Source organism: Chrysemys picta, chromosome 6 (assembly GCF_011386835.1).
Source record: "Chrysemys picta bellii isolate R12L10 chromosome 6, ASM1138683v2, whole genome shotgun sequence".
Lineage (NCBI taxonomy): Eukaryota > Metazoa > Chordata > Testudines > Emydidae > Chrysemys > Chrysemys picta.
In genome coordinates, this window is record NC_088796.1 from 36831900 (window position 1) to 36856074 (window position 24175).

A 24175-nucleotide genomic window follows, 5' to 3' on the forward strand; every position below is an offset into this window, starting at 1 on the left:
TTCTTAACAAAATATTTGGGACTTATATAATGCTTTACATTTTCAAGCCACTATACAGACATTAAACTAATGCACATGTCTCTGATAGGTAGGTAGGTAAGTACTGTTTTCCTAATTTATGGAGAAACTGAGGCAGAAAAGGCTTGCCTGAGGGTAAATAGCAGGTGTAAGACCTTAGGAATCCCTGGCTCCCAGTCCTAAGATCAAACCACTAAAAAAATACATAAATATATGGCAAAATAAAGTGAAAGGAACATCGCCAACTTATAAATCACACTAGCATCCAAATATCTTTTTCCCCACTCCTCTTACAAGTAACATCTACGATTACTGTGATGGGGGGGAAAAAAAAGAGGGTGAAAAATACTTCTCTTTTTTAGTTCCAATTTGTTTACTTTGTACATTTGGCAGCATTTGCTGCGTAGTTAATTTAGTTTCACTCCTTCCCCTATGCTAGTCAGTTTCCCGTGTTATTTGTACAAGTCTTTCAAACAGCAGTAAAGGAGAAGAAAAATACTTTTCTCAATTGGAAAATGTGATTATTAAATAACAAAAATTGACAGGGGACCTCAGTGCCAGGTGTAAAAAACTCATTATTTTAAATCAACTAGATTTCAAGTTGACTGTTTTTCCTTTAAGTCTCATTCTTGTTATCCTTAATGTTTACAATTAAGAAATTTAAATTGTGTATAAAATGCAATTCACTTTAATGAAATGTTCAAACCAATCCCTGTTCTCTTTATTTTTGTTTAAATCCTTTTTCAGCAGGTGGTGGTATGGTCAAAATTTTCAGCTGAGTACAGGGCATGGATGGCCATTACAGGACCATGAAATGTATTCTTCCAGTGACTGAATATGGCCACAAATATTTGTATTGATGCTCATAGTAAAGAAGTTTTTGAGTCTGAGAGATGGTTAGATGCATTGCTGCTTTGGGAATCTGCATTTTATTTTTACTCAACAACTCAGAGGAACTTTTGCATAGTCCCTTGAATATAAATACCCGCATCAACACATAACCTGCTATACATGTTGGACAGCTACAATTTTATTTGACGTATCAAAAAAGTAGCTGTTTTGTGTGGTAAAACTAAATAAAACATAAATCTTTCTAACTCTGATGTTTAGAGAAATTTCTTGGAGAAATAGTGCATTCACAGTAAACAGATCTGGGACCACTAACCCAAGGTTAGCAAGAATGTATCCACATATTGTAACTAACAGTGATCCTCACTGACTTTTGTTCCCACCGCTTTTGATGAATCACAAAGCTAGCAAAGAATTTTATCATTATCTGTGGTAAACTTCAACATGCACTGAAACATTTCTGTGTTTAAATTCAGATACAGAGATACACTAAAATAATACACTAGAGATTTTTGCAAAAATCATAAATACAGAAGTGAAAACATGTTTGCATGTTAGTTTCATTATACGCACTCCTCTATATTTAACTCATCTACAAATTAGTACAGTCCTGTGGAAAATGTTTGCTAGATCTTTATTAGTAGCACCTCTGGACCGCAGTCAAGTTTCAGGGGCCCATTGTGCTAGGTACTGCACAAGCGTGCACACACACATGCATACAGGTCCCTGCCCAGGAGAATTTACAATCTAAGACTTTTTTTAAAAGGATAAAGAGTAAACAATAATAAAAATAAAACACCACCACATATAACCTAGACATTTTTTTAAAAGATGATTTGCTTGTATGATTGTACCAAAGTGTAAGTTAAGCATCCAAATCCCTGCTCAGCACCTACCTTAAAGTTAGGATTTTCAAAAGTGCACCGGCACTCATAGCGCTTTCTGAAGTCAGCAGGCACCTCTGCAAATTAGTGCATTTTTATTTACGCATCTAAATATGCATCAGGGAGCCTAACTTTCAGCACCCACGTTTGAAAATTGTTGGCCTAATATGAAAAGCCTCAATTCTAGCAAACATTAAATGGAAAGGCACATCAATGAATGGGGCACCCAGTCTGCATGCCTTACCCACTATTGCCAATCCAAGGGCTCAAAAATCAGAAATCTGGTCCCCAGAAATCATGAGATGATAAAAAAATATTTCTTTTTATCTGCCTTCTGGTTTTTGAGCCTTTAGGGATTATGTTTTCAAGCTTTTCTCCACAACCATGTGGGCTAGAAACATACTTTATTTTTTTAAATGAAAGCTGAGATTATCTGGTACTCGTGACTCCAGGAGCTGAGGATTTAAGAAAAAACACCAAATAGTTCAAAATTCACAATAAAATCATTAGAGTTGGCAACGTGCTTATTGACTACAGAAATAAACTCACTATTTGATTGTGATGTTCTTTTGAACTCTGATTTATTTATAGAGCCATGCATATAGACCAGGGGTGAGATTGTGTGCTGTTCCTCCAAGAAACTACTTTTGGGCCTTCTCAATTCTGGCATGGTCAGGGGCTGGCACAACCCCTAAATAACTTAAGCATTCCAGGAAGCTGCTCTGAGTTATGGCAGCCCTGGCTGAACTGCCTACTGGGTAGCTCCAGGCTATAGAGCTGCCCAGAATCGCCATAGCTCTCTGGGCTACACTCACTCCCCTGGCAAACACTGGAATAAATTGCCTCGGGAGGTTGTGGAATCTCCATCTCTGGAGATATTTAAGAGTAGGTTAGATAAATATCTATCAGGGATGGTCTAGACAGTATTTGGTCCTGCCATGCGGGCAGGGGACTGGACTCGATGACCTCTCGAGGTCCCTTCCAGTCCTAGAATCTATGAATCTATGAATCTATGAATCTATGCCCAGGCTTGCGAGGGGGCCTGTGGAGCACCACCTATGGCTATCTTACACGGTGCCTGCACTGTGGAAATTCCCACCCAACCAGCCAAAGGCCTTTTACATCCCTGTGATGTGGTTCCTCAAGATGCTCCCTCGTATTTATACCAACTCTGCTTTCCTGAGTCCATAGCTATGAGTTTGCGTGTAACTGATTACTATTTATTGTGTACAAATAGAATGCGCCAAACTGTATAAACACAGGACTTAATCCTGCATTAAGATCAGATAGAGGAGCCTTCTGTGCTTGAGCAGAGACTTAATGAAGTCAGTCGAACTCAATAAGGGCTCAATGGTCCATGCTATCAGATCAAGATAGTAGCTGTACAGTAGACATGCTCCCTGGCCTAAGAAGTTTATAGTACAGTTCTGATACACACGAGGCACAGACTACCATAACCTGATAGGCATTCTTTCCTCTAATATAGCTGCTTTTGCACCACTGATATGAGTGAGTCCTTAGCTGGTGCAAAGACAACATAGCCAGTTCCTATGCCACCCCACTATGTCTAAAAGACTCACACAAACAGGGGAAATTGACTGATAGCACAGGGGAAAGAGTAAAACTGAACTGACTATGCAGAAAGCGCTGCCAAATGCACAAAGTAAACAAATTGGAAATAAAAAAGAGAAGTATCTTTCCCGCACCATCTCTATTTTTTTTTCAATTACAGTGATCTTTAGATGTTACTTGTAAAAATGGTGGGCAAAGAACATATTCAGACACTAGTGTGATTTATAAGTTGTTGGTTCCCTTTCACTTTATTTTGTTATACATTTTTGTATTTTTCTAATGCTTAGATCCTAGTACTGCGGTCAGGCATTCCTGAGTTCTTATCCCTATTGCACAAAAGGCTATCTGTTTACCTCAGACTAGACTTCTCTGCCTCAGTTTTCCCGTGAATTAGGATACAGTATCTATCTACATATCTACCAGGGATGTCGTGAGCATTAGTTAACGTTAGTATAATTATTTTAAAATGTAACATGTTGTCTAAATACTAGATATTTTTACAAATAATTAGAATTAAAATGACTGTTCATAACAACTCCTGCGACATTTGAAACTGAAAGCTTTTTCTTACTGATTTTTCCTCACTATTGTATGTGCTCACTGATTTATTATAATGATTCTTCGCAAGATGACTAATGGCATTTGATTTGTTTTTGATTTAAGAAAAAAAGAACACTGAAAACATACACATAGATTTACATAGACAAAAAATAAAAAGCGATTTCATTTATGGCCTGCCAACCTTAATGCAACATAAAACTATCTGAGAGCGTTTCTGAATATTTTAGTGTGTTGTATTGTAACTAGCAACAGAGAGTGTCTGACATCTATATCCATAGTTGATGGATCAAGTAAACCTACTCAATATGTGACTGCAATATTAATTTCCAGTTCTGACGTAAGATATAGCATCATTCTGATTGACCTTCAGATTGGCTATGACAACCCAGCTTACTGTATATCTCATATCAAATGCCTTGCCTGCATGATCCTGTTTCTGAAGAAATGAGAAGACCTTTATGTGACACATTTTCCTCCTGATTTCAATAAGTACATATGAAGAATGTTTATCCTGTTATCTCTGGCAAATCAGAAGTGCTTTAACCATACAAACACAAGGGGGGAAAGGAGCCGGGATAAGACCTGCAGTCGTGCAGGGTCAAGAAAGAAGCTATAGATTTTCTCAGACTAAAGTCAATCAGAATTTGTTATGTTTTCAAAAATAATGACCAATCTTTTTAAAGTCAAGATTATTAATATATTTGACTGAACTAGCAATTTTTATATTGATTTGTAACTGGTTAAATCTTATTTTTTTTAAAGTTTTGTCTCCTGTGTTCATAAAAGGCACCATATCTTCCTTGGTTTAGGATTGGATTCAATAAAATATAACTTGCTATTTCTTTTTTTTAAATACTAGAAAGTTTCTCGGGTACTACTAAAGAGAGGGCCATATAAGTATCATAAACAAGCAAGTTGATGGATCAACAAATTAGATAGGCATCTTAACCCTATAGAAGTCTTCCAATGTTAACTTGCTGTGGGGTCATTCGTCCTAAAGTGATTGGACAAGTGTTTTTAAATGTATTTAATAAGATCTGTAAAAGCCTTCAATATTATAATTACAAACTGGATAATATTTATGTACATTTCCTTTTGCAAATTAATTATCTAAACCTGCATTCTTTCCACATTATACATATCCAATAGCTTGGATTGGATTGGCAAGAAATGCAGGATCAAGCCCTAACTGAGGCACTGATCCTGCTCCCTTTTTAAAAATGGGAGTTTTGCCACTGACTTCAATACGAGCTGGAACAGACCCACTATCTCTTGATTTACAGTAAAAAAATAAGGACCATTTCTGAGGTGATGAATATCTGCAAGTCCCAAATGTAGGAGCTCAGTATCTCAGGATCAGATCCTGCTTGAATTGTTGCTAAACAATTTGGTACAAAACTGTTTTTAAAGTTTTGGAAATGTTGAGCTTTACACCATATCTCTTTGGTGCGTCTGTTTCTTACTGTCAGTTTTACTTTCAAATCATAAAAGCAGCAGAAATAACCAGCTGACCAGAACCAGAGAGACTGTGGAGACGGGAGAAGTATAAACGGTCACTGAGAAATTTACTGGATATATTATGGTGCTAAAGCAGCATAAAAGTTGAGATGCTTGACATCATATATACAGCCACAGAAGAGTATCCGGTTAAATAAAAGGCAATTGATGAAAACTAGTGACAAAGTTGGGAATGGCAGTCAAAACAAGAAAGCAGAAAGGTAAAATAAAAGACAGAGATTACATTAAGGAAGACCTTATTTGTTTTTCTTGATTTTCTAAAAAAAATGAAAATAATTCAAAATAATAAAAGTTTATTAAAAGGTTAATCAGCTGTTTGCATAGGCGGAATAGAGGAAAGAAGTGTACTTTATTTGTTACAATTAAACCCCCCTTTTCCTAGAGTGATTACAAATGTGGGGAAAACATACACCTCCCAAAGTATCTTGTAGTAAGTTCTGCTTATTACAGATGTAAAATAAATTCTCAGTAATGTCAGGTAAAGCCCGTTAAAATGAACACTATAAATATTAGCTGAATATTCAGTCTGTGGCCTTGAGGGCACAGAGGAAAGTAGGATGGTGAAATGGGCTATCTGGAAGGCTTATTCTCTGCAGAAAATTTGAAAATATATGCTCTTTTTCCTCCCAAACATTAGTAATAAACAATATTATGCCATATATTAGCATCAATATTTACAGCTAAAATAGGGTCTGTACCACTTGAAATACAATCATATTGAATAGAGTGTTATCTTTATTATCACCTTTTCAGACGTTTACTCTCTGGCACAAGATTGCTTACAACCTTGTACCTCTCCATTGTAGATAATTAACTTCTGATATTGAAATATACCATTTTCTTGGCTCATAACAGAATGTGTGTGTCAAGAATGAATAACAGAAAAGATTGCAATGGTCAGCAATCAAATATAATATCTCTTGTTTTAAACTCAAACAGAAATAGAGAAATAGTTTAACCTTCCAACACCTAATGTTTCACCACTTTCAAAATGTGCCTTGAAATTTACAGCCAAAGGAATTTGCACAAACTACAGGAGCAATCCTTCAGATTCATATTTCAAGCCCAATACAGCTATTTTCGTTTCTTAGTCCACTGCATCTTTTTTTGTTTGTTTTGTTAATAGTATTCAGAGAATGCCCCTTTAACTATATACCAAAGTCTCAAAACTATTTGTTTTCAACATCCCTCCTCTATGCATGCACACACCCCATCAGAAACAGAACTTTGCACTACGATCCTTGGGTGAGCCACTCATATGCAGTAATATTAGATGTCAGGGTCAACAAACCCTTGAACATTTTAGTTAAGGATAACAGCTCCTTCATTTACAAACATTCAGGTTTTTTTTTAATTAAACAGCGTAATGCACGTTAAAAAGAAGCTCAGAGATGCATTAAAGTTTTTTGCTGGGAGTTGTATGGCTAAACTCCAGTGTGGCCCATGGAAGGGGACCCTGTATATAGTTTGATGCATTTTGTACCTGGCTAAAAACTATCCACTGGATTTCCAGCTTTGGTAGCAAGTGAGGAGGAGAAATAGGGGGCAAGGGAGTCCGATGGGTCCTACCTTGTTCGAGGCCATTTCACTGACGGAGTGCCTGGTTTGCAGGGTCTCAAGCTGGTCCAGGCACCAGTCCAGCTCCTCCAGGGTCTCGCTGGCCAGTTTTTGGTAGGCCTCCTCTGCGAAGAGATAGGGAAAGGAGTACTCAGTTCTCAAGCGCTTCACAGGGCTAACAGCAAGCTCCAAAGGGTCCATCCTGCCATACCCAGCCATGCTCAGATGCCCAGTGCCCACACATGAGTGCTGCTCCTTCATATTGCTAACGCAGGGCACTGAGGGAGGGCAGGCTTCAGACTCCAGCTGGACCCACAAAGGCACTGTCTGGGTAACAGAGTCTCCAGCCTCCTTCTTTCCGCCTTAAAGTCAATGGTCGAAACCAAAATCTGCGGAGACACTCGGAAAGCTCGTTTGCTGTGGGCTCAGTCTCGCATGCGGACCCTAGACTGCATGATGCTGGCGGGAGGCAGCAGCGCCTGGTGCCCGCGGCTCGGCTCGTCTCTCCTCCGGGACGGCTGATGCAGGGAGCTTTGCCTTCCCCAGGCTGGAGACAGGCAGCGCCGCCTCCCCTCCCCCCCCGCCCTGTGAAGGCTCTGAGCAGAAATGAATCAGCGCGGCTGCTGCCGTGTGTGCGGCGACCACGTTTCCTGTGTTCCCAGCTCCTCCTCCCGCAGCGGCGAGAAGCAGAGTCCGGGGCTGCTGCTCTCAGGGAACCCCTCTACCCTGCCCCCCCCAGACCAGGGGGTATTTTAAAGCCCCCGGTGATGTTCCAGGTTTCCCTGTGTGGCATCAGAGGAGCAGCAGGCGAGCGAGAGCGCTGCTCTGCTGCTCCCCGCCAGCCGGAGTCGGGCAGCCGCGTGTGTTGTGTGTGTGTACTGAGGGGGGAGCGGCAGAAAACCCGGCGTGGAGCTCTCGCAGTCTCCTCCGCTGAGCTCCGTTTACGGCTTAAGGAGCAAACACATAGGGCCGGAGCCCTCTCGGCTTCTCCCCCACATGTCACCGCCACCTGCCCTAAGCAGGAGCATAGCGCGCGCGCCACAAATCCCCACCGCCGCCCTCCGGGCGATGGGCACTTATGTAACCGCGATCAGGACAACACACGGCTTCTCCACGGCCTGGGGAGATGCAGCGACAAGATTAGAGACTCGTAACCTTGAGGCTCTGGGTTCTGAGCAGGTGGCATGTCACTGCACGCAGCAGTGTCTGAGCGCCACAACTCAGCTGGCGGGGACCTGGCTCTGGCCACAGCGCTCTGCCCGTTTCTTCCCCAGCAGAAGTTTGTCTCAATGGCATATTTCTTCACTGAATGATTATCTGTCACACTTTGATGTCTGGACCCTAGGTGTGCTAGTCTCTCTGCCTCAGATTCCCAGGGGTGGGGGCAATAATAGTTTCTTACCTAGCCCATAGGGATGTCCAGAATTAATCGATTAATAAAGCCCTCTGAAGATGTAATTCCAGGTAAGGGCTAAGTATAATTATGTCTAGCCAAGGATGTAGCAGCAAAAAGATTTTTCAAATATTGCAATAATATTTACTCTAAACCAAACCCGTGTGTGTGCACGTTTGTACAGTGCATCACACAATTTGCTTTGGGGGGCAGGGAGATAGGGCTGCTGAAAGCTCTCCAGAAGTTTACCCTGGAAACCCAATATCAGGTTGGAAAGATTTTTGTTTTTTCTAAATTATTAAGATGTTTGTCTTTTCTAACATACTAAGCTTCATATTGCAGCATGCTGTTGTACAACATGTAGAAGTGGACCCAGAAGAGGAGCAAAAAGGGCCATGCACTCCCCCCACTCACAAAATGACCAATCACATGAGAGCCTGCATGCACTGATTGTGGGTAAGCTCACGATAATCAGGAAAAATAATTATAATATTTCTAGGGTGAAGATGTCATCTGTAAAGCCTGTCTATGATTTCTCCTACAGCAGTTGCATTTTTCAACAGGCAGAACTGACACTGCTGAGAGCAGTAGTATAGTGAGGTGCTCTGACTTGAGAACTGTGCACTTGGGAGCATATGTTAGGTACCCAAGTTTGAAAAGCTGGCATACTTGTTTCTGGAATCAGTGGCATAAGAATGCAATTTCAGAAAGAGAAAAGGAAGCTCAATGGGTTTGCTCTTCCCTCCTAAAATGTCTTCATGAATCTGTCCCAGATGAGATTAAATGTAATCTTCAAAATGTCAACAAAAAACTTAAATAATATTAAACCACTCAGCACTGGCTAGTACCACAGTAGTTTAATGAATTATTTTTTGATGTCTGGGAAACTGGGTTCATTTCTTCTTAATATTACATAGTACATGCCAAATGAGCGTGTGTTCCTTCAAATCTGCGCATGCTTATCCATGTTTCAAAGCCACTACACACTTTTGCATAATTCCCATTCTCATTTGGAACAACCTAGTACTAAAATAGCATAGGTAGAATTCTTTTAAGAAAACTGCAGTACCAGCTTTCCTTATGGCTAGTCTGTCACTTCAAAGAGCACTAACAAATATTCAGCAAAATCATCCCCACAAAACTGTAAAATGCCCTTCACATGTGATACTTACTATAAATGCTATCCAATGTAAAAATATCCCCTGGCGTTTGGAATCAGGACTTTCCTGACTGTTTATGCATCAAAGAAGAATCTGTGACATCATGCAACACAGCAGACATCACAGTTCACTAGCTACCAAAATTGCGCTTACATATTATAGTTCTAAGTGCTACTAATTCTTTTAAAAGATGTGTTTTTGGTCTCAGAGTATAGATTTCTTTTAGATAAGTATTAAAAAAGTATAAATGAAAAGCTATTTGATTCACAATATGGTTATACAGTATATTGACCAGATAGAGATAAGTTTAACAGAGATTCCATTGAGAATTAATCATATACAGAAATGAGGTTAAGTGAATCAATATGAGAAGGAGATAACATTTTGATGTCTAGCTAGACTCCAGGCTGTCTTTCAAATTCAGAAATTGGGAAATTCACATTTTTCTTCACAAGGTAACAATTTTTCTGAAATCTGACATTATAGAAAGGTGGGGCTTATGGGAGCAGAATAAAATAAAGTTTAAGGTTGTCAGATTTTAGTAAATAAAGTAAAAGCTCTAGTTCACCATCTATTTGTTTTAAACGCATATCCCTCTTCCTGCCCCCTCCAGCTATTTTTTTTTAAATTACTACTAACATTATTGTAGATGTGTATAATTTTATCTATCTGTCCTCCCAAAAGACTTTAACAAGCAGGAGTCCCTCCATTCACTAATTAAATGCCATCATCTCTGTCATTGCACACTCCGTGACAAGGGACTCCGTATATTGGACTTTATGAGAATCTTCCATGGTTCTGGGGCTTGATGTGTAGGGAGTGTATAGAAGAGGCAGACTAGACATAACTCTAATGGAACTATTTGTATGAGTAAGGACTACTAACATGACTTACAAGATTGAGCTCTTTCAGATCTTGAAGCCCAATCCAATCTCCAGTGATTTAAATGGAAGTTGGATTGGCCCCTTGGGCACCAACATGGCCATGGCTGGAGATGGGATATTGGACAGGGAAAGCCAATATGCTGAGGTGGCACCATGCATTCTCTCTCCCTTTCCCTCCCTCCCTCTCATATGCTTGGCTGGCTGGTTCTTGCTCACATGCTCAGGGTCTAACTGATGACCTTTTCTGGGGTTGGGAAGGAATTTTCCCCCAGCTCAGATTAGCAGTGACCTTAGGGAATTTTCATCTTCCTCTGCAGTGTGAGTGTGGGTCACTTGCCAGGATTATCTGGGTATATCTCACTTAATCATTTCCCTTCCATTATGGGGGCCATGAGCACTGATGCACTTTGGTCCCTCCTATTCTGTGCCACTGGCACATAATTAGTTTAGTCTCCTGTAGTCTGTAATACTTTGGTTTAATTTTGGTTGTTGGGTTTAGTGTGTCGTACTGGGGTGGTGTTGGTGGCCTGTGATTTACAGGAGATCAGACTTGATGATCTGGTGGTCCCTTCTGGCCTTAAACTCGTTGACTTCACTATGGAACTTCAACGAGACAAAAATAATACCGGTATTCACATGCTAATATGTAAAACAAGCACCCCACTTTTGTTCCTAGAATTCTCAAGTGCAATGCAACTAGAAGACAGTTTTTCAGAAATACACTGTAAAGGTTTTGAGGCCCTAAATTTGACCCATCTTTAAATTGTTACAAAATCTGACAAGACATATCCTATAGGTTCTATAAAAGCAGCAAAGAGTCCTGTGGCATCTTATAGACTAACAGACGAATAGGAGCATGAGCTTTCGTGGGTGAATACCCACTTCTTCGGTTCACCCACGAAAGCTCATGCTCCTATTCGTCTGTTAGTCTATAAAGTGCCACAGGACTCTTTGCTGCTTTTACAGATCCAGACTAACACGGCTACCTCTTTGATCCTATAGGTTCTAATTTTTTAAAATCTACCATTCTATCACCAAGAAATTAAAAATAAAAATAAGCAAAACATTAGCCACTAATTTTTGGCAGGCCCACAAAAAGGTCTCTGTTCCCTGCTTTGGCTCTAGAGTGGTAGTTAATTACCAAACACTTTCCTCAGAGCTGATCTAAAAATCAGTCAAATGGTATGGGTACACAAACAAAGTTCTTTTGTAATGAGAAAGTACTTCATGAGTTGAACACAGCCAGATCAGTTTCATCTTCATTCAGTAAAGGGTGTGTAGGGGTTGGGGAGGGGGAGGATATCAATGTTTGCCAAATAGAAAAGGTCAAATCTGGAAGGAATTTTTTTTCTAGGTAAGTAATACACAGAAGGGAGAGTAAAATAACTGACACAGCTGGAAGGGGGAACCACCTTTCACACACCGATTCTGGAGGTACCTGGTGTTTGGTTTCCAGGGTAGTTTATTGTAGGCAGAGAACTGCATTTATGCTCAGCTAAAACAGTTCCTAAGAGCCATTTTTACAGACAAAAACAGCCAGATGCTTTGGTGCTCTGACCATGTCCCCTCTTCCCTGGAACGCTCCCAGAACAACTTACAGCAGTGTCTGTGAGGGAAGTGCAGCAGCGCTATGCCACTCAAGGAATGCCCTTAACTGAGGCTATTACCCAGGAACCAATTCCAACCGGCTCTGCAGCCACCCTTTTATGTCACAAGAACTAGCAAAAAGGGATTGAGATTATTTGACTTCTACAAACTGGAGTTGGGTTGTCCAGGCTATGCAGGTGAGTCTCTGTTTAACTGTTTATAGTATGTTTTTTTTAATTGGTTTCTCAAAATATAAAGAAACAGACTTGAACATTTTATAATTTCTTCCTGTAAATTATTATCCCCTACTATGGGGTTTTAAAGATTACTTAGCACCAATTAACTTGGAAATTTGCATGCTGCTGGGCAAGTGTTCTTAGAAAGAAAAAAAAAAAGGGAAGCAGCAGCAGCAAATTTTCTTTTTTACGTCAATAGACTAACATAAACCGTTCCCATCACCCCCTCCTTCTAACTTCCAACTACATGTGTAGAGGAAACAAACCAAATGCTTACAAAAAGAACAAAGATTAGCCATAATCATTTGGCATTGCACAGCCATGTTTTTAAAAAGGATGTCTTAGATATTCGTGTTTACAAAAGAATTAACTGTGAGAAAGCTCCTAATACAACTCCAGAGATAGCTATGTCCTCATTTACTCTTGTTTCATTCAGAAGCTTGCTGTTTAAAAGTTTAAATGGGAAAATTTATTGTACAATAATAATTTTGTCAACAGAGATAATGCCTAATTTGTTTAAGGGATGGTTGTGCTTTTTATATATGTGGTCACTTTATCTCATTTCTAGATCATGAAAAACAATACAAGATTTTTCTTCTATGGCTCAAGTCTTTATTACATTAATCTTTTCAGTTTTCTCTTTTAGACAATTTTGACAAACACAGCTGAAGCCAAAGATAAGGGCCAGATTCTTGGTTACATTCTAGCTACTTTGTACCATCTGAGCAGTGCAAAGGGGCTAGAAAGCAGTTGGATCTGGCCAGCAAAGAATTCCATTCAGTATGAAGGAGCTCTCACCTGGCACAGAACCAATGTAATTAGCCACTGCAATGTAGGAGTGTGTTTTGGATGTGCCACAACAGGAAAGGGCATGGCTGGAGGGTAATGCCCTCCAGTTATGCTCAGTGGGTGTACAGTCCCTTAGCCAGCTGGGATTAGCAAGAGAGGTACCCAGGCTGCTCTGAGCTATGCTGAGGCCAGGGCCAGGTGAGATCCACTCAGAGAATCAGGGAGCCCTAACGCACTCCTTGAAAATCACCTTTGCTGTATCACAAATACACAGTAGAACTTCAGAGTTATGAACACCAGAGTTATGAACTGATCAGTCAAACACACAACTCATTTGGAACTGGAAGTACGCAATCCGGCAGCAGCAGAGACCAAAAAAAAGGGCAAAATACAGTACAGTACTGTGATAAATATAAACTACTAAGAAAATAAAGGGAAAGCAATGTTTTCTTCTTCTGTATAGTAAAGTTTCAAGGCTGTATTAAGTCAATGTTCAGTTGTAAACTTTTGAAAGACCCACCATAGCGTTTTGTTCAGAGTTACGAACAAACACCATTCCCGAGGTGTTCGTAACTCTGAGGTTCTATTGCAGTTGGTGCAGCAGAGTATCTAGGCCAAGATTTTCAGTTTCTGTAGTTGGCATTATGAACTAATCATCTTAGCTTCAAGTTACAGATTTCTTTCCTTAGATTAAAATGTAAGTACTTATAACTTTTAACCAAAATGCTCCAAGATATCAAATGACTTTGAACTTTTACTCAACACCATCATCTACTGTAAACGATATTAAAACTGATTCAATGTTGGGGAAAAACAACCCTGTCTTCTTAGTCATCCTTCTCACAGCTGAAACAAATATAATCATGAATTTAATATTTATTTTGTCATGAGAACACTTAACTACAGCCATTCATTAAAGTTGTGAAGCTGAAGATTCTCTCTAAGGTATGTTCACAGGTCATATTGTTGTCAAATTTAGAGATATAGGCCACTTTGGAAGCTGCTGAGAAAATCCCCTTGATCTTGAGCAACACAAAAGGCTGGTGGTTAGATTTGGAACATGCATCTGTGAAGAGGAGCACAGCTGCAGCAAATTTCTGACAAACCCTGTGATGGTTCCACTTTGAACTCTCCTTTTCTCCATTCCAGGATTTTCTCCAACATTCCAATCTAATAAAGAACAAATGATGGTGCTGTTTAGTGACCTTATGCAGCCATAGATCTATATCTTAAGGACCAGGACTAGATTTCTGTCAGTGTGTGATGATCATAAGGATTCCCCCAACACATTACATTAAATTGTACCAGAGGCACCAGCTGAAGATGTTAAAACATCCCCATCTCTTTGAGAAGAAATTGTACTAGTTTCAAGGATAACAGCAGGAGCAGAACATTGAAACAATTCCCATGTGCAGTGCTTGCGGAACTGCTCTGGCAATTGTATTACAGATAAAGGCCATAATTACACAGATGAACATGGAGCAAAGCATGTATTAAATGAGGACCTACTTGAACTGCACTATTAGCTTAATTGAAAAAAGGCATTTCTCTACCAACATTTCATATCTGCACTTTGGTGGTGCAAAGCAACTCTAAAAGTCAGCAGATCCAGCCCTCTGAGGACTCCTCTTCAATTAATTCTAGTAAACATAAGTCTATAGCTTCAGGATTACAACACTGAGAAATAGGTCTCTTTGCAATTATTGCCTGGAGAAAATAGTCATAAGACATTTGTTACATATACATCTCTGTGCTTCCTTGGGGCAGCTTTACAATTTGACCTCAATAAGCCCTCTGTTTCTTTGTTTATTATGGGGCAAATTCTGCCCCCACTCCTCAGCTGCACAGAGCCGTTCTGCTGCATGGAAGCGGGCGCATTATTTGTGGAGTCTGCGCAGGGGGTACACATCTCTTGTGTGCAGTCCAGATCTATGGTGGCTTCCTGTGTGCCAAACAGTGTGGGCTATAACCTGGGGTCAGGATTTGGAGGTAAGTCACTATGACTGGTAGGATGTATTCTATCACCTGTTATGAAAGTCCTTTTGTGATATAAAATATTTATCAGTTCACCAAAAATCAGAGTTATGCAAATACCCATATTAATAAAGTAGACTATTGGGAAAGCCATACTTCACTGTAGCCAAAAACATCTGGAAAAGCACCCAGTAGAGCATCCACAACATATCCAAATGATCTATTAATCTAGTGAAGGGGTACCTCAGAATTTCAGAGCAGGGATGCTAATAGGGTTGCTGCCACCTTTCTAATTGCTGGTAACCAGACCCTGAGGCCCCTCCCTCTGCTCTGCCTCTTCCCCCCCCCAAGGCCCCGCCCTTGCTCCACCTCTTCCCCCAAGGCCCTACCACTGCTCCACCTGTCCCCATGAGGCCCCGCCCCCTTCGCTGCCTCTTCCACCAAGCCTTGCCCCTTCTCTGCCTCTTCCCCTAAGGCCCTGCCCCTGCTCCTCCTCTTTCCCCCAAGGGCCTGCCCCTGTCGCCTGCTCCTCTCTCCTCCTCCCCCTGTTGCTCACTGGATCATCTTCACCTCCCGGTAACTGGGCTTTTGGTGTCTAGTCAGTACAGCTGACCGGACACTGCAAGGTCCCCTTTTCAACTGGATTTTCTGGTTGAAAAGTGGGCACTTAGCAACCCTAAATGTCAGCTGGACACAGAAGCCCAAAACCGGACTGTCCAGGTAAAACCAGGATAGGAGGCAACCCCAGATGCTCATATCAACTATTTGAAATTACCAAGGAACTCACAAGGCCAAATGGTCCTCTGTCTCCATACAGTTTCTCTTCATATCTACTTAGTGCTGCCTTCTCTTCTGACTTTTTACAGGAAGCAACTTGTACATCCACTGGCATCTTCGGTGGAGCACGCTCTTATGCAGTATGGGGACTGTCAGTGGGATCACTGGCCTCTTAAAATTGTCTATGGAAAATTAGGCAATTCTTCATCACATACTGAGGCACATACTGCTACCACCAGTGCCAATCCCTCTGCAAAAGAGTCAAAATGGCTTCTGCTAACTCTCTTGATTGCATGGAGCAGATACATACAGGAAAGAAAACCAATATTATTTGACTTGTGACCAATCTCAACCAACCAATCCTGCTCAAAATGTAAAATTATATCAGGAAAATTGTATGAAGTGTTTTTGAAGTTCTAACAACAAAATGTTTAACATGTGGATTTTAAAAAATTTGCTTCCATCTCACTAAAGTTTTGAACTTTGAAAAAGAGCATTGTTATTTAAAACATACCCCCTACACCCCATCAATCAATAATCTTTCCAGCTCTCGTTGAGACAATTCTGAGCTGAAAAGACCTTGGGTAAGGCGTCTCAGAGTGGATCCCATCCTTCAACCCAATAGCTCTGGTGTTACTAAGATCTTTGTTTCTTGCAGCATACAGAAAACAACTTTTTCAGATTCTAGGATGTATCTTAGAGCTCAGTCCCCTCCCAAGTTGTAACATAGCTTTAAACTCATGATTCTGAGAAGAATGCTTCTGTGGCTGATTCGGTGTAATTTGTGTAGTGACAGATTTTCAAAGTGGAAAAAATTAATTTAGCAGTCTGGAAAACAAGGCCCTCTTGGGCAAAAAGAGGATGGTTGGAACAGTCACACACTCCTGTTTACTGTCTAAAACATTGTGTAGTACAAATAGGGGGATCAAGGGAAATTAAAGTTGCCACCCATCAGGATTTCCCCTGAAGAGACCAACTGTTAAATATTATTAGGAAAACAACATTAAATATATCCCTATAAAATGTGTAGCTCTAATTTTTAGATTTTTAATTGTTAGTGAGTACTATTCAGTTTTGGCTTCTTGTTTTCCTAAGAGTTAAAACCTCCACATGAATGTATAGCTTAGCCACTTGCCAAATTCCAGTACAAACTTACTGGAAATTCCAGTAAACTCCATTAGAATCCTTCAAACTGATTCCTGATGGTTTCTACAGGGGACCAGTAGCTCTAAGAACCAAAAGATCTGTTGTTCTTTTTCAAAATCTTGTTACCAGCTGGAACTATAATGACCTAATTGAAAAATTCTAACTGGGAGGTCCACCACAGGAAGATTTTCAGGAAATATATTTGTTTTAATAAAATTGTTTTGAAACAATAGTGTTTGAGTATCCTTGGAAGACAACGACAGGATAAAAAGGTATCTGTGTATTCCTGGTGGCAATTCCAGTTGGAAACAGAAAAACAGCTATATTAGTCTACTGCAGTGGTTCTCAACCTATTCACCATTGTGGGTCGCATATGCAGCTCTCTATTAGTTATGTGGACTGCATCCACATAATATATATAGTACCTGTATGGCCCTGAGGATGTCACATGGGCTGCAGCTGTATGCTGATTGGGCCACAAGTGGCCCGTGGGTTGAGAACCACTGGTCTACTCGTTCCTGGGATATTATACTCTAAATGAAACCAAGTGATGCCAGCAGAGACCATTTGAAGGTAGAGCAGGATTAAGGCAATCTGGGCCATAGACATTCCAGGACATAGGGCCTCACCTGAGTCTTGTCCCCAGCTGGAGTACAAGGGCCCCATTTTCCTCCCAGAGGGGCTATGGGGCTTCCTTATCCCACAGGAGCAGCAGCAGGGGTAGCAGCAGCCTCCCACTACTTGTTCTTGACACTGGAATGTATTTGCATTAATGGATGAGCTAGAGCTAGATAACCTGTGCACTTCTGCAGAATTCACTGAAGGCTCAGAACTCGGACATTTGCATAGCCTGTCAACCTGGGAATTGTATCAAGCTTGGATTCTTACTCTTCTGTCACACCAAAAAGAAGAGTTTTCTGACCTAGAAAGGATAAAGGGAATCCTGTGACTTCTGGTCTGAACTTTTAGTGCTTACTATCTTCCTCCATTTAACCAGGGAAGGAGTTAAAAATAAAAGGCTTGGTCAGCAAGCCTGGATTACAGATTGAGAGGGTCAAATAGTAGGTGGTGGTCTGGTGAATTGCTCCTCAGAAAACGTGAAGTCTCGTCAGTCAAAATGAAGCAAGACAAGCATGGGGAGGAACAGACTCGGGGAGGAGGTAAGGGCTGAGATTCATCAGCCAGAAGACAGACTGACCTGTAATGGTGAGAAACTGCAACTGTGAAGTGGCATGTAAAGACAGAGATTTAGTGGCAGGGCAATTTCATAAGTGCAGGAGCTCCGTACCAACCTATTAAAATATATTGGAACCAACAGCTGACCTTTAGTACCTGTCTTTTAGTTAAAACATTTATTTAGCTTTTAAAAATTCCCTGCTTTAGGTCAAGTGATGTCTATCAGCTCTCCTGAGACCCTGATCCTGCAATTTGTTCCACGTGGTGGACTCGTGTGCCAAACCTGAGCTCCGCTGAAGTGAACAGAGTCAGGAGGGGGCTCTGGTTTGGGGGAGGGGTCAGGGCTGGGGCACAGGGGCGAGGGCTCCAGCTGGGGATGCACCACATTGAAAAAGTTGCAGGATCAGGGCTAAGGCAGTGCTTCCTGTCTGACTGAATTTTTTTCCCCCATCTCCCTTTCTTCTTTTCTCTCCTGTGTTGTATTTCTTCCTCTGCTTTTCTCCCATGTCATTCTTTTCCACATTGTCTATTTGACCTTTCAACCCTCTTAGATTTTGTGGAGAATGGCCATTCCACACACACTCTGTCCCATAAACCCTTTCCTCCTCCCCGCCCTGCCGCCTTTCCCCTCAGACTATCCCAGATAGAACATTCATATGAGCAATGGTTAGCCAGATCAGGCCCATAGACTCTGATCTTCAGGGCAGGTACTGCACCTTCCTATATGCTCTGTAAAGTTCCATGCACACCTCTGATACTAGTGAAATAAAAAATAATAATTGGTCTGGGGACTGTAAAATTGCAGAAGTGCATGGCTACAGTTTATTTTGAGCAAAATAACTCCAACAGATCCTTAACTTCGAGTAAGTTGTGTGTTATTTACGGTTATCATAAAAGTTTCTATGTTCTATGTTGCCTTTAGCATTCTTGATTTTTATTTTTACACCTCTACCTCGATATAACGCGACCCGATAAAACATGAATTCGGATATAACGCAGTAAAGCAGCGCTCCGGGGGGGTGGGGCTGCGCACTCCAGTGGATCAAAGCAAGTTCAATATAACGCGGTTTCACCTATAATGCGGTAAAAATTTTTGGCTCCTGAGGAGAGCGTTATATCAAGGTAGAGGTGTATTTAAAAATATTTATATTATGGTATCCCAAAGACCCTAATTGGGATTAGGACCCCTTTCTGTGCAAACATGAAAAGCTTGTACTTTTTTTTAACCTAAAAAAAGGCAGCACACCTCACCTCACCCTTACTTTCTTTTTATGTTTATTTTTGAAAGAATGGTAATTATTATGTTTTTATTAATTGTTTTTGTCTGGAAACATGGACACTTACCGTGGTAGGAGCTAAATACATAGAATTATTATTAATTATTATTATTATTAAATGTGATAGGTAAGAAATCTACACTTTAAAGCTGAATAAATTGTATTAGTCACACGGTTCATGTAAGCTGGACAATGAGTCAACCACTACTTTTGTTACATTTCCTTGTTATATTGCCTCAGGAAGTTATCCTTGAGACTATTAAAGCTTGAGATGACACTCTAAATATCAATTAGTAATCATCCTTTTAGCAGTTGTGAAAGGGCCAGACTAGGGAGTGGTTTGTTTTGGATGACAGGTATGCAACTGACAAACGTCATAAAACAAAACCACAAAACAGCTCAACCTGCTCCTCCATGCGTCAAGTTTAAATCTTGACAAATACTGTCTCAGTCTGTCTTAAAGCAAATTTCAGTTCTTTCACAATATTCTAACAGGCCTGATCTCTTCCCTGAAGAAGCATACAGAAAGATTTTCATGCAGTTTCTAAGAAAAATCCTACAGGCAGATCCTCAACATTGATTTCAGTGGAGTTACACTGATTTACACCAACTGATGATCTTTCCCCCATCCCCCCAGTTTTTAGATAGGTGAGGTGAAATCATCCAGATATATCAAATGTAACAGTAAGAAAAAATGCATGAAATATACAAATATATTTCAGTAATTTTCAATTTTTTCATTCTATAGACTATTGCCAAAGACAAGAGTCTCTCATAGACCCACCGACCCTCCCAACTACCTAGGTCCAGATAACATTTGTGTTCACAGCAGCGTAAGGGGATACTGTGCTACAGCTATCCTCAGCTTATATAAGTTACTACTAGCTGGAGCTGGCTGAAATGTGGGATTTCCAGTTTGTGAGAAATCTTGATATTTTGAAATTTCCTGCAAACTAGAAATCCAAAATAATAAAAAAATTGTTTCGGAAACACAGACACATGGTGTTTCTGTATAGACATTTCCTCCCACAGACCCACCAGCTGGTGAGTGAAACTGACATACTTGTCAGTTAAACTGGCAAGAATGCCGATTTCACTCAGCAGCTGCCAGGGTCTGTGGCTCTGGGGCAGCCCTGTCATGAGGCCTGCCCAGGAGCCAGCTGGGAGCCTGAATAGCCAGCTGGACCAAGAGTCTAGAAGTCCTGAGATCCCCAGTCCAGGGCAGTATTCATGGCAGGACTGCCCCAGACTCACACACCCTGGGATTTGGGAGCCCATCCCAGGATTTTCAGGCTCCCAGGTCCATGGCCGTGAGCTTGGAATCCTTGATTGCTCTGGCTTGAGCCAGGATTTGTAGGGCTTCCAGGCTCTCTGCTATGGAGCTGGGAGCCAAGCCCTAGTTACATGCAGGGCATTCAGTCTCCTGGCTACATGACAGGGAGACTGGAAGCCCTGGAGTGGCAGGGCTGCCTGAGAGCCACAGATTCTGGAAGACAGAGTTTATGGCCCCAGAGTGGTCTGCATGGCTGGCTGAACTAGAATCACGGACCCTAGAAATGTTCCCCCTGGCCTGGGGGAAGTGTACATGGCAGGGCTTCCTGGAAGCATGCCAGCTCAGCTGGCAGGGAACCAGGCAGGTTTCCACCAGAATTCAGCAAAGGTTTTTCAAGCCCAACTCACTTTTGGAGAAATTTGGGGGTCGATGAACTGGCATTTTTTGACAAAACTGTTCATCGGACAATTTTTGAGCAGTTCTACTAATAATCTATATTATCCTGCATATACTCCATGAGATTCAGGGAGCTTTAACAAGCTCATTGATGATTCCCTGTCGCTGCTGCAAACAGCAACTTGGCACAGAGGAAAATCCGGACCTTGTTTCTCAAAATGTTGCATTTTCAAACCACCAAAAAGGGATCTATGGATCACAAATAATTTATGGTCCATACTTGGGGAATCAATTCATATTTGAAAATATACAGTCCTTGTGTCACATTCTGGGAAATCTGTCTATGTAAAATTTATTAATTCTGTGTGAGATTATGGACTCTCTTATCAAACTACAAATTTTGTTTGATTGTATGACTGGCTAGTCTACCTTCTCTGCTGTCTTTTTACACTTCAATTTTGGGATGAAGTTCTAAGAGGTGGTGGCAAAACGCTTATAATGGGTCGTTAAACCTGGATAGTTTTCTAGTCAAAATGAAGCACCTATGGACAAAGAAGGTGGCCAAATCAAGAAAACTGGTTCTGAAAGGTGGGTTAGTAACCAGGCAGGGGATCACTTGGTTGGGGACTTTGAACACCTGACAAGGCTGATCATGGGTCACGTGACGGAAAGGACTGTCACTTTATAAAAAGGAGGACACTCTCACCAGACATTTTAGAGAAAGGGAGAAGAGACCACAAGTGGATAGCAAGATTATGCAGGAGGAGGAGGAGGAGGATCCTGGATACCCTAGAGGACTCTGACAAAATCCCAAAGAACTCTCAAAAGTAGTGAGAAAACTGAGGGAGGGATAGCATATTGGTGTTTTACTGTTTTTAACCTAGATACAGCTCTCTCTTGAGCTTTCTAAAGTAAAGAGTAATTGTGTTGGAAACCTTTACAAACCTGTGTGTTATGTGCTTAAATTATCATATATCCCTAAAGAGGTAAACTGTAAACCAGAGTGCCCATAAGTCTGGAGCTCTGGGAGAGAGTGTGTTTAAGCTATTGGAGTTCCCAGGGAGGTCAGCACAGGCCTAGGGCAGTTAGATTGCAAGGTCCCAGTTCCGTGAAGAGGTAATAGATTCTGTGCCCAGGAAGTGTGTCAGAAAGGCCAAATGAAAAAGACAGTACTGGAGCTTAGCCAGACCAAAAGGTGTGTAAAAACACACCTTGCTAATATAAAATGGCTAATTTGTACTAGACGCCACAGCACAGGTGCACCTTCTTCAGGAGGGACTGTTCGTTTAGTGCATTCTCAGAGATGCAGAAGACCTAAAAAGGAGAGGAGAGAAGAAGGGGCTATGTCTTTCCCTTTCCTCTGCTGGGTTTACAGAATGGGCCAGCTATGCCATGTAAATAGGCTGCACCATTCTAAAGGATCTAGGTAGGATTACCATACATGCTGTTTTGGAGGGGACAGCCCCCTTTTTAAGCCTTGTCCAAAATTAGAGTTGCCAGCTGTCTGGTTTTGACTGGAACGCCTGTTCGAAAAGGAACCCTGGCGGCTCCAGTCAGCACCGCTGACAGGGCTGTTAAAAGTCCGGTAGGCAGCGCAGCGGGGCTAAGGCAGGTTTCCTGCCTGTCTTGGATCTGCGTCGCTTCTGGAAGCAGCGGCATGTCCCTCTCTGCCTCCTAGGCATAGGGGCAATCAGGGGGCTCCGTGCCCTGCCCTCACCCCAGGTGCCAGCTCCGCAGCTCCCATTGACCGGGAACCATGGCCAATGGGAGCTGTGGGGGCAGCACCTACAGATGGGGCAGCACGCAGAACTGCCTGGCCATGCCTCCACGTAGGAGCCGGAGGAGGGACATGTCGCTGCTTCTGGGAGCTGTGTGAGGTAAGCGCCACCTGGAGCCTAAACCCCTGGCCCCCTCCCACACCCCAACCCTCTGCCCCAGTCCTTATCCCCCTCCCACCCTCTGAACCCCTTGATCCCAGCGCAGAGCACCATCCTACCCTCTCCCCAGTCTGCCTCCAGTCGTCTGCTTCTGCCACATCCCAGCATGGGTGCCATTTAGGGAGAGAGGGGGAGGGGAACAACTGCCTCACGAAGTTTCATGCCACTGGTTGGGAGCAACACCTGCTCCGGTGCCCCATCGCTCTCTCCTCTCCTCCCACCTGCCGGGAGTAACCAGTCCTCTCCTCTCCTCCCATCACCAGCTGGGAGTTGCCTGCCCCCACCATACCAAAATCTGAAATGGTGGCCCTGCATCCACCACTTCCCCAAGGCTGCTTTCTTGGTCCCTCCCTCTACCTGGAGCCTCCATCATGCCTCTCTGCTATCCCAGCCCCAAAAGGGGCATCGCCCCGCTAGCTGGATCATAGTCCAATAGCTTCACCTCCTGTCTCCGAGCCCAAAAGTACTCACACTCACACACTTATCCTGCTTTGCTTTCCAGATCCCAGCCAATACCCACTCCTCTTCCCTTTGCCCCATCTCTGCTACTTGGCTCACTGGGGGTGCGGAAAAACATTTGCGGGGACATGGGTGACGAGCAGCAACGCCAGTTTAGAGAAATATGGGCACCCTAGATCTAGGTACTCTGCAGATGATAAAAAATTACTCAAGATAATTAAGTCCAAAGCAGACTTTGGATCTCACAAAACTGGGCAACAAAATAGCAGATGAAATTCAATGTTGATAAATGCAAAGTAATGCACATTGGAAAACATAATCCCAAGTATACATATGAAATGTTGGTGTCTAAATTAGCTGTTCCCACTCTAAAAAGAGATCTTGGAGTCATTGTGGATACTTCTCTGAAAACATCCACACAATATGCAGCGGCAGTCAAAAAAGCAAACAGAATGGTGGAAATCAATAGGAAACGGATAGATAATAAGACAGAAAATATCATATTGCCTCTACATAAATCTACGGTAACCCCACATCTTGAATACTGCAGGCAGATCTGGTCGCTCCATCTCAAAAAAGACATATTGGAATTGAAAAAGGTACAGAAAAGAGCAACAAAAATTATTAGGGGGACAGAATAGCTTCCATATGAGGAGAGATTAATAAGACTGGGACTTTTTAGCTTGGAAAAGAGAGGACTAAGACGGGATATGATAGAGGTCTATAAATCATGACTGGTGTGGAGAAAGTAA

The 24175-nt window shown here is 41.8% G+C and overlaps 1 protein-coding gene and 1 long non-coding RNA gene across 7 annotated transcripts in view; one reads left to right on the plus strand and one right to left on the minus strand.

Annotated features, from left to right (window-relative positions):
* PDE4D (phosphodiesterase 4D) overlaps nucleotides 1–24175 on the minus strand; it is a 1097801-nt gene that overhangs the window by 61768 nt on the left and 1011858 nt on the right. For 5 of the 6 annotated variants that reach the window (XM_065599005.1, XM_065599006.1, XM_065599007.1 and 2 more), the window contains one exon: nucleotides 6972–7084. In XM_065599005.1, coding sequence (XP_065455077.1) covers nucleotides 6972–7084 — 113 coding nt within the window. Of the gene's footprint in view, nucleotides 1–6971; nucleotides 7085–12173; nucleotides 14179–24175 lie in introns of those variants that run through there. The other variant, XM_065599008.1, reaches the window with a different exon arrangement.
* LOC101952005 (uncharacterized) lies at nucleotides 12042–17600 on the plus strand. Its single transcript, XR_256741.4, has 3 exons — nucleotides 12042–12180; nucleotides 14849–14997; nucleotides 15849–17600. It is a non-coding gene; the product is annotated as an uncharacterized LOC101952005 (long non-coding RNA).